The 10,550-nt window shown below is 42.7% G+C and overlaps 1 protein-coding gene across 5 annotated transcripts; it reads right to left on the bottom strand.

The window, feature by feature from the left end:
* On the bottom strand, positions 1-9,210 carry LOC107269740 (innexin shaking-B). Of its 5 annotated transcripts, none has more exons than XM_025087043.1 (6): positions 7,089-9,210; positions 6,223-6,853; positions 2,792-3,011; positions 2,136-2,425; positions 1,746-2,000; positions 1-1,162 (listed from the first exon to the last, which is right to left on the bottom strand). In XM_025087043.1, the coding sequence occupies exons 2-5, from the start codon at positions 6,583-6,585 to the stop codon at positions 1,752-1,754; spliced, it is 1,122 nt and encodes a 373-aa protein (XP_024942811.1). In that variant the 5' UTR covers positions 6,586-6,853; positions 7,089-9,210; the 3' UTR covers positions 1-1,162; positions 1,746-1,751. The 5 variants fall into 5 exon arrangements, with proteins under 5 accessions (XP_024942811.1, XP_024942812.1, XP_015599422.1 ...); XM_025087044.1 differs by having other exon boundaries at positions 7,798-9,210; XM_015743936.2 differs by having other exon boundaries at positions 7,823-9,210.
* Between the last annotated feature and the right edge of the window lie 1,340 nt (positions 9,211-10,550).

The following is a 10,550-nucleotide window of genomic DNA, read 5'->3' as shown; positions in this document are numbered from 1 at the left end:
TTTTTTTTTTTTTTTTTTTTTTTTTTTTAATTATGACGAACACGCATGTTTTGGGTATTCCGAGTCTTCGGCTCGTGCACCGCATCCAGGGCCCCGTTTGTTACGGCTAAGAGACAGTCTCTTTCTCTCTCTCTCTCTTGTTCCCTATATCCGAAGAGTGAGAATGCAAATAAATATAAAGAGAAAGAGAGAAGATGATAAACAAGCACTTTTTAAGACGCAATACGAACGAATCGATCGGCGCGGTACAGCGATGCTGGAAGACTCGGCGAATCGGTATTCATCTTGGTCCTCCGTACCATCGCGTTTAGAAAATAAGTTTCTCCTTTAATATTACTATTATAACCATTTTTTTGCACATCATTTTCACTTTACCTTTTATCGGTTTCCCATTAATATGTACCACTAATCTGCAAATCACGCACGAGCACGGCAGTTGTCTTTTAATTTATTATTTTTATGTTTTTCTTTCATTAAATATCTCTTAGCTATATCGCGCGGATTTTTTTATTCATAAAATACATAAGGCAACGATAGTGCCAGACCTCAATGCCCTAATTTAGGCCTTGACGTTTCATTTTCTTTTTTTTTTCTTCTTTCTTTCTATCACTCTCGCTATCGCACTCTATCTCTTTCACTCTCTCACCTTCCCACACTAATAATCATACAAATGAAGGCACACGCGCTTATACGTCACACACACGTCCCGTACAAGTCCCGGAGGCACTTGAATAAAAGTAATTGAAAACGAAAGACAATTGATAAGGCTCTTAACAGCGTTAAGCCGAGCGTGCCCTCGATAATAATAATAATAACGTAACAACAACAATAATAATCCTCGGTCATGATCACACGTAGAAAACACGTCTTTTTAAAAGTGAAAACTAACAGTGATAAGCGCGTCGCGGTTTCTCCAAACGTCCAAAACGCGTCCCGCGACGCGCATCTCAACGATATATAATAAAATCCTAAAGCACGTCCGCGCTCGACGTAGAACACGTTATTAATTATTGCCCCGATTTTGGTCTCGTGACTAGGTGAGTTCTTTGGTCTAGAAGTATATAGGCAGATGCTATTGTATAGGCCGTCCATCATTGGTGTCTCTTCCAGCGCCGAGATACGACGGGTACAAGACGTCGATAGGTCGTCTTGGTCAGGATACCTGAAAGCAAAGTAGAGTCAATGCACAATTGAGACTCGACGCTTTGTTCGTACGTAACGAAGAGGGGAGCAAAATTCTAGCATAAAAGCCCACGTGAGAGTGAAACGTACAGTGTTATGGTTTTAAAAAAACCATTCGACGGCAGTATAACGAGCTAATATTACGTATAGCGTATCTATTGGACGATACGGGGAAATATTTTAAGACAGAATGCTACGCGAGCTCTAAATAGGTACCACGGTGTTGTAACTCCGTATCCCAATCCCTCCCTGGCATACTCGCTTCTTTATACCCGAATCCTCCACCTTGGCTACCACTGAGAATGGTATCCCAGCTAAACTACTATTGGTGCGAGACTCGGTCTTGGTTTTGAATTCATGTGTTTCGTACGTATACCGAAGATAGGATTGCAAGGTACGCGGATTTAGCGTGTAGATTTTTGTAGGACATCTGTTACGTGAACACCCTATACGGCAGGAAGGTATCCAGATGCTGGCTTCTCTCGGTATAAGGTTCGACGTGTGATGTATGGTAAAATTGATAAATCAAGAATTATTAATGTTTCACTACTTGAAAAACTTACCCGCTATCAAGCTTCCTGAAGCTCACCCTTCACGCCCGGCACACTGTGGTGATGCCTGGATGCTAATTTATTCGCCAGCTCGTGCATCACGTCTCGGTATATGACCGTGTCCAAATTTTCACCTAGCATGTAAAGCAGGAACCAATCGCCCATTTTGCTGCGCAGGACGATCGTCTCCACGGCTTCTCGTCTTATCAGACGAAATCTCAGTCGCAGGAGGTAGACCCGCATTCGTGGCGAGAATATTATCACGACCTGGGTAATGGATGTCAAATATATTTTTTTTTTTCACAAAGCGATTTTTCGTTCATTTTTATTATTGTCAATTTTTGATTTTCGATAATTTTTTATTTTTATCTCGACAGCTATGGCAGGGTTGTATCTACTCACCCTGTATACGATGGTCATGAAGCTGAGTACGCCAAGGAGCAGGAACCAGAACCAAAGGAAGACGTAGATCTTCTCGTTGACAACGTTCAAAGGCAGTATGCAAACGGCGTCGTGACGCTCGACCTCGCCGCTGACGCCGTACTTGTAGAAAGTGCATTTGGTCATGCGGGGAAAGACGTAGATCATCGGATCCACCCGGTCCTCCTGGTCGGACTCGAGGAAGCGCAGGACGTCGATGCCGAAGGTCAGGAAGGCCCCGTCGAAGAACCGATTCATCAGGAACATCTGGCCTGCGGTTATAATCTTATGAGCCGGGGCTGCACGCGACGTTGAGAATGCCGACGAGCCGGTAATTGGACTCTAGAGCATTGCCAGAGACTACCCTGACTCGTGGAGAGGGTGCTCGTCAAAGAGAATGAAAGGACGGCCAGCTGTACCATTGCCAAAATTTATATTAATAGTTCATTCACTCGTACATAATCTTTGATATTCAATTTATCCATTCTTTTTCTTCTCTTATCGATATGACGCACTGATATTTAATCAATATATCACAAAGTATTACGTCAACATCTGTGATCCTTGAAACGACTCTGGATTCATCTTAAACGTCTCAATTCGTATTGAATTAATAATTTATATTATTATTTACTCACCGATAACGTTGACAAGGGCCAATAACTCGCAGAGATAATATCTGTAGGCCCACCAATTGTGATAACGCAAATTCTCCCACAGATAATCCAACAGGAGCTTCTTCTTCTGTTTCTTCTCGACCTCCGAGCACAACCCAATATCCAGATCCATCATGAGCGCGTGAATCTTTCCACCCTCCCAGCCCTTCCACAACCATCTCGGCGTATAGAAAAGTATAGCCTGCAATCATAAAGTGAAGCTCTACTTGATAATACAGAGGCTGTAAACCTGTATAGCAAAAAAAAAAGGCATTACCATACTTAAGTGCTATAGATAGAAATTCCAAAAGGCTCGTGACCGTGTCAATGCTCCTATCGAATCCATATACCATTCAGCTTGGCACGTATGTGTATCACATATATACATATGGTATGAACATATGAAGCTTTTTACACATAAACTTTATGCTCGGGCAATCTGCCAAATCACACGTTTCGGTACAAGGCACGAGTTGACTTTCCCTACGGGAATATTATCCTAGTTAACATATAAAGTGGTCACATACGCTTATACCATACGTACATACATATAAGTACCAAGAGAGCATTCTACCTCCAAAGTAGCAGTGACATTTAGTAACTGGGAAAATTTTAATTATTCTCCGTATACAAAGTTAGATAGGAAGAGAAAAGAAATTTTTTTTTAATTACCCGTTTAATGTTCACCTATGGTATTTGTGTCTCGCCGAAAATTCATATGTGTAAATATACGACCGTCCCTAACTTAACCTTACTTGTAAGAGCAACGCGAAGATCACCCACTGGTAATACTTGTGCTGCTTGACAAGCGGATGTGGTGCGTGTCCATGAATGTCAGCAGCTTTACTGTTAGAGACACCAGGATAAGGTATAGCGTCTCCGAGGCTCATATTAAAGGCACGAACCATGCTGTACGTAGTGTGTAACCAGCAGAAGGTCTCGAGCACGACCTTATCAACGGAACCGGAAGCCTCGCAGTGTATGGGCGAGCCGGAAATGCTCTTACAGGCGAGAGTGAGACAGCCAGCTAGCAAAAGGGCGACAGTGGCACGATAATGAAGCCGAAATATCATAGTGTCCTCGGATACCCTTTGAACCTTGAAGAGGGACCTTATGGACCCGAAGATGTCTATCATCTTCAACATTATCGGCATCTCGCTGGCACGTGGACCATCGGCACTTCTTGTACCGCTCGATGGATCCGACCTCCTCCAAGGAGTATATCAATTTCTTTATCATCTATCCCGCCTACCCTCTCAATCCTGACCCGAAAATATTTCCGTACCCCACGTGCACCTCCACGACGATGATCTTCCACGTATCCTCATCGTTCGTCCCCATCACCATACACGGCTACTACAACCCATAAACCTCAGTACTAGTATCCAATACTTTTTCTTCGATATTTAGTTAATTTTTGTCGCTCACTTGGAAACGATATTTTTTTTCTTCATCCAACAAGGGTAGTAAAACGAACTACGATACACGAGAGACACGTGGGGCACAGAAGGAAGACGATGCAAGACTGACCGAACTTGAGGGGCATCCCTTGGCCTCGACCAATACTAAACACATATCTTCTGTTTCACCCTTCTCTGCTGCTAATCTCTTATATAGTTCCCGTAAGGGATGATCGTATCGAGAAATGCTCTGATCCTCGATAACATCGTAATGATGCTAAAAGTAGAAAAATCCCTATACCCTCGGACACCCTGAGACGGGTACAGTCTGCTACCAATAATATGTTACCATTCAGACTACACATAAAAGTTGGCAATGGTCTCGTTTGATCGTAGGACCGTTTGGCTGACAGCCCACGGACTGCCAACTCTTGCAGCCGCGTAGGACGTAAAAATGACAGTAGGTACGGAGGAGGCGTGAAGAGGACGGGGGATTTGGGTTGTTTGGTGAAAATGCCAAAGAAACAAGGGATAAAAGAAGAAGATTAAGTAGAAGAGAAAAAAGGGCGAATGAGGACGAGAAATCGTCAAGGCATTCGGGTCATTGTCAAACTATACTTGGACGTGGTGGACGGGGCTAATTCTTAGGAGACCTTATTACGACCTCGACAGAGTTAACCTACCTCTCTATTTTTTCTTTAATTCTACTAATGACCATCCTGGAAAATTCTTCTGAGAACCACTGCGCGTCTGTATATTTTACTAAAGTCAATCGAACGTATATATATAACACGTAGTTATATGCATTAGATAAAAGTAAGACACAGCCACTTTACGACTGTCGAGCAACGACGACCCTCAACGGACGTCCAAGGGAGGTTTTAGTAATGTGCTTAGGGGTTTCTTTCTTGGCAATGAACTACATATAAGCCTTTGTAAGCATCGAGTTGGCAAGTCTTGCCCACAAAAAGATGGCCGATCGCTATTCTTCCGAATCCACTCGTCTCAACGTACTGGGTGATTTGAGTCTTTCGGTTGGTAGCTATGCTGGTGAGGTTGGCACCACGGGGTGTCAGTTCCCGGGTGGTAGAATGCCACAGGAAACTGACTGATTGGAAATACACATTAATTCATAGGGAATATACCATGCGTCTCTGTTCCTGATACATACAGTTATACATAGCTATGAAAAGTAAATATCTTTCACGAAGAATTTTTATCTCGTTACCCATAGTGCTAAGTTTATGATTCATTTTCGTATATTCCTCTGTGTTTTATTCGTATCCATACGTAACTTTTGTAATGATTCATACGTTGGTACACATACTGTATTGTAATGGTGCTGCTGGATTTTTAAACTGGGGCAAACTTCTATAACTCATCTATCGGCTACTACCTGATTTTTCTACAGCCTTGCGCGTAAACTTTACGTATATATGTAACATCATATATATTATATACTGTATATAGATATACTATCTGTTAAGAGAAAGCAATTCCGTAGTGATACAGAGCCAATTCCACTATCTACAACGACTGTACATATGTAGTACAGATACCTAAATATGCGTGTACATGAAGAGTGACGCGAAACCGAAAAAAAAAGTGGTGAAAAGGGAAAGTAATCATTCTTCGTAAAAGCTAAAAAAAAAAATAACACGTCCATCATCCCAGAAACCAAAAATCGATCCGCCAGCTCAGTACCTTGTATAGATATACTGGCACGGGCGAAGGAGAAGAGCGATGTAAGATTGAAGAGCGTTAAATAACAATGAAGAGTAAGGCGATCGACGAGGGATTCAAGTTGGCTAATTAATAAATCTAAATTGAAAAATAATTATTTACACTTACTCCCGTCATTTCGTCGTACCGTATCCCATGGTATTTTAAATCGAGATCTTATCAATCGTATACCAATATTTTGTATAGACAATTTTGAGTAACTATTAAAAATAAATTTTTTTCTTTAATCAGAAATCAATGAGATCTCTTATTCTCGTGATAAAAAATTACCTGAAAGTACAGCATGAAGCAGACCCACTGATAGTACCTGTACACCTTCTTCTCGCTGTCAGGATACAATCTCGAATTATCCACCCCAAGAAACGGCACTTCGTATCCCTCGCGTTTCTTGTAAGCCATAGTTATCGTGTAGGTACTATGTATCCAGCAGTAGGTATTAAGGACATCCTCGGGTATGTCTTTACTGTGTATACAGTCGATGGGATTACCGACGTACTGTCGCGTGGTTACGATAAGGGAAAATGCAACCAGGACCATCACGGTGATGCTGTAGTGTAAACGGAAGACAGCAGAGTCGATGTGAATACGTGAGATCTTAATGAGATTCTTCAGTCCCCGAAATATGTCCAGCATCTTGTATCGGGCGATATATGAATCCGTAACGATCTTGATCCCAGTCGATTGGGACGCGACGGATCTATACGCCACGTGGCCGATCGATCTGCTCGATTGGATCTCGTGACGTCATTCTCCCTCTTCCTCTCTCTATATCCAACGATGTAATTTCTTATTATTGTCCTCGCACTATCTTGCCATTTTTCGTCTTACGTGTCACTGGTTCGCGTCACGTTACCCGTCTTCTCGGTGGACCACGCACCCTGCGGATCCCTCGTCATCCTCCCTGTCGCGATTTTCAAGAGTATAGTATAGTAACTGTATAGGATATGAAGGATCGGACTGGGAGATGATGGCATATACGGATGCATTGGTTCGGCCAACTTTTCTTGGATTTTTCTTATTTTTTCTTTTCAACTACCGGAAATGATCTGCGTGCCCGTAAATTCCGTGAAAATTGGATTCTTTTCGTATCCTTGATTTCGTACCGGTCTTATTTTTTTTACACTTTCTCAACTAACCCATGCTGTGGCTATGTTCCTGGATACTCATTACTATCTCGTCTCCGTTTCTATCTGGAACAAACTCATTTGGCGCGAGACGTACTACTGGAGTCGGTATAATCGGCGAAACTAGCACTGTTGGTAAAGATAGTGATATCTTGTCTGGCTATTCATTATTTTTCTTCTTTTCTTTATTATTCTCCTTCAGACTCTCCTAACCTATCCTTGTCTCTGTTTTACGTGTTAAATTCGTATCTCTTTAGACATTGTCGATATTCCAGGATTCCTCTATCGTAGGGGCTCGTCATCCCCATGGAAAAAAGGAAGTGGCAAGTGGAATAAAGTTCAGAGATCTTGAATTTTTATCTTTGATAAATAATACCCGAATTTTTCCTTTTTTTTTCTTTCTTATATTTCTCTATACATATATCCTTGTCTACGTAGGAAGGTACAACTTTCTGCTCGGTTGTCTCCAAGATCCGTTCGTTATGGACACCCGTTATAGGGGGAAAAAAATGGAAGAATGGATACGGCAAGATATAAAATGACAGAACACAAGCCTTTGGAATTTAGTAATTTTGTTTGATGTGCGTGCCATTCTATTTTAGCTTTAACGTGTACAACTGCACTTTCCTAGGCGAGGCCTAGCGAGTAATAGTAGCTAGTGGCCGGCGTGCGTGAAAATGTGTGAGGACAAAATACAGAAATAGAGCAAGGGGTCTCTTACGGAGTCTTCCTGCTAATATACTCACTGGCTCCAGTTCCCCGGAAAACGTACTATTCGATCACTGGACTCTATATCCGTATAGAGTACCAGAGTAGGATACACACTGAAGTACAAGTATACAATATACCAGACTCGTGATAAGAAAACACCAGCTCAAATATATCCTAAGCCATTCCTTTATCTTCGAGGACTGTTACGTCCGCGATGGTTACGGGGACGATGAACTTGCCCAGGGCTACCCGTACGCAGAGTCCAATTTTGAAAAATGATACAGTCTAGTCTACGGTACCCTAACTATCGAGGATCCTAAGAGCCAGTGTCGTAATTTGAGGTAATCGAAGCACCCGGAAGGGCGTTCCCATCAATTTGTCAGCACGCGTAGTAAACAGTAGCGCCAACGCATGGCCCTCTGATTCACTCCGATGGACCCGAGACTTCCACGTCGTGGCACTGGCCGGATATGTCCACAAGGATGTTATTCTGGGTACGGAACAATGTCTCGAGTAACTGGTGATAATCATTAAAAATTTCACTGACGAAGGAAACAAGGATGACACGGGACCCGGATGCTGCGTGATGAATCTTTCGAAAGTGCAGCAAATTCAAAAACGGGATAAATCATGCAGACGACGAGGATGACGTAGGATCTCGAAATCCTGTGGGATCACGATAATTACAAAAATTCACGTTTCTTATGTCGTACCGAAATTTGTATCTTTCTTTTTTTTTTTCGAAAAATCTTCCCGTCGGCCGGATGATTAGCCCGACCGGTGCCACGCTCATTCACCCGCGCACTACCTTCCACACTCCACACTAGACTCGCCACGCTCCACGCTCCACGCACGGAGAAGCTGAGGAGGAGTCAGGGTGCTCCAGGAATAGATCCGAACCCGAAGAGTAACGTAACGTCAGCCGTCGCTCGCACTACGTCGGCCGTGCCTGACGGAGCCGGGTTTTATATAGGAAGGCATCAGGAACACCAGTAGCGCATTAGGAACGAAAAGGTTCCTGGTCTTATGGCTTAATAATGATCAGACGAAAGGGGAGAGAAAAGAAAATCTTCCCCACTGATAAACAATGTCGATTAGTAAAAATCAATTGCACGCATATAATGATATATCATTGACAAAAAAAGATTGATAAAATTTTACTCATCATTCGCAATTTCATTCCCTTGTGTCTTTTTCTTTGTATGACTGTAATTCCATTCCACGTAGCCTGCCTGTGTATGCCGATAGCTTGAGAGACTCCAGGTTCTCTCTTTGTCTGCTCACTCATAATTCTTCGGATTTTCCTTGTGCTTTCTTCCACGTAGCCATACCGAGCCACGTACGTGGACGATCCATAATAATATCAGTGTTTAGACTAATGTCCACATGTGTATTTTCGATATTAACCAGGAAAACTCTGTAGCTTCTGTCGTGTCGCAACGGGCCAACTAATTTATTATTTGTCCTTCCCGCGCTCGGAGTTCACGCCCTACTAGAGTCTAAAGACCCGTGCGAGGACGTGTACGTAGCAGAATGTTCCAAATATACATAAAGCGTCTGAGTATCCTTAGGTTATTCGTATATATCTACACGTGTATATATATATATTGACGAATAAACGGAGTCTCGTCTTTTTCTGACAATCTGGAATTTGTCCGTAAGGAATGTCGGTGTACGCGCCATGTTCCTCGTTCGAGATATACTTTCGGAAGTGGAATAAATTGTTGTGCATCTTTATTGTTATTATTGTGCTCTATCCAGACGATACTTTCTGCGCGACTTTCAAACGTTCGATCTATCGTATTAGAAGAGATACGAAGATATTGGTATGCGTGGATGGTTCGCGATCTTTATATTGCGTCAGAGGAATCGCAAGTGGGTAAAAACAGTGGCGAAGTGGTAGAACCTCGAGAGGATGCTCTTTCGGCAGCCTCTGTATTGAGGTTAGGTTTGGTAACTAGCAACCCCCTTTACATATATGTGGCTGATACGCACTGCCTGTATATACTTGGCGCACGCCAGGAGTAAAAACAGAGGCTGCTTCTTCTGGCCAATGGAAAATGAAAAGCCTCGGCCCCGTTCGTATACACCTTCTTTCTCTATCTATCTTTCTGTCTGTCCATCCGTCTGCCTATATCTATCCATCTATCTATTCGTATATCTATATATCTCGAAATCAGAGCAATTCTCCTTCGTCGTCCCCAGGTTCAGTTTGGATGATAAAACGTTTTCTATTGGACGTGTTAATATTTATGTCCTTGTGATATACAGCCAACAGTATTTTCAACTTGTCGCCTTTTCCCTCTACGTTTCCAGGTGATATGTCACGCGCCGTGTTTTGACGTAATTGTCAAGGAACAGGGTGAATCTCGTGATAAATCTAAGAGAATAGGTGCTTGTCTTTGATACAAAGTTACGTTCACTTCCCGCTAGGAATAAACGAATGACGACTGTGATGGTGTACGATGCTCGTCGTTCGACCGTCGCGATGTACCGTCAGGAACAAGTTTCTTATAGGTGTGATGGGGTGACTCAATTTTCCTCGGGCTGCTTATTTTCGGACGACTGTCAAGATTCCCTTGAAATACGATGTTCATCCGTACGCGCCGCGACGCTCTCTGCCGATGAATTCCAATCGCGTCTATCGTCAAGCTTCCCTACTTAAAACGTGCGCTCCTGATATCTAAGACTAATCCACGACTGGAAGGGCCTCTTCTTGTTATCGATGAATTAACCCGGGAATGATCGCGCAATTTTGTTCCT

Source organism: Cephus cinctus, unplaced genomic scaffold (assembly GCF_000341935.2).
Source record: "Cephus cinctus unplaced genomic scaffold, Ccin1 Ccin1_scaffold0689, whole genome shotgun sequence".
Lineage (NCBI taxonomy): Eukaryota > Metazoa > Arthropoda > Insecta > Hymenoptera > Cephidae > Cephus > Cephus cinctus.
The sequence above is the reverse complement of the archived record's forward strand: the minus strand, read 5'-3'. Positions and strand labels throughout refer to the sequence as shown.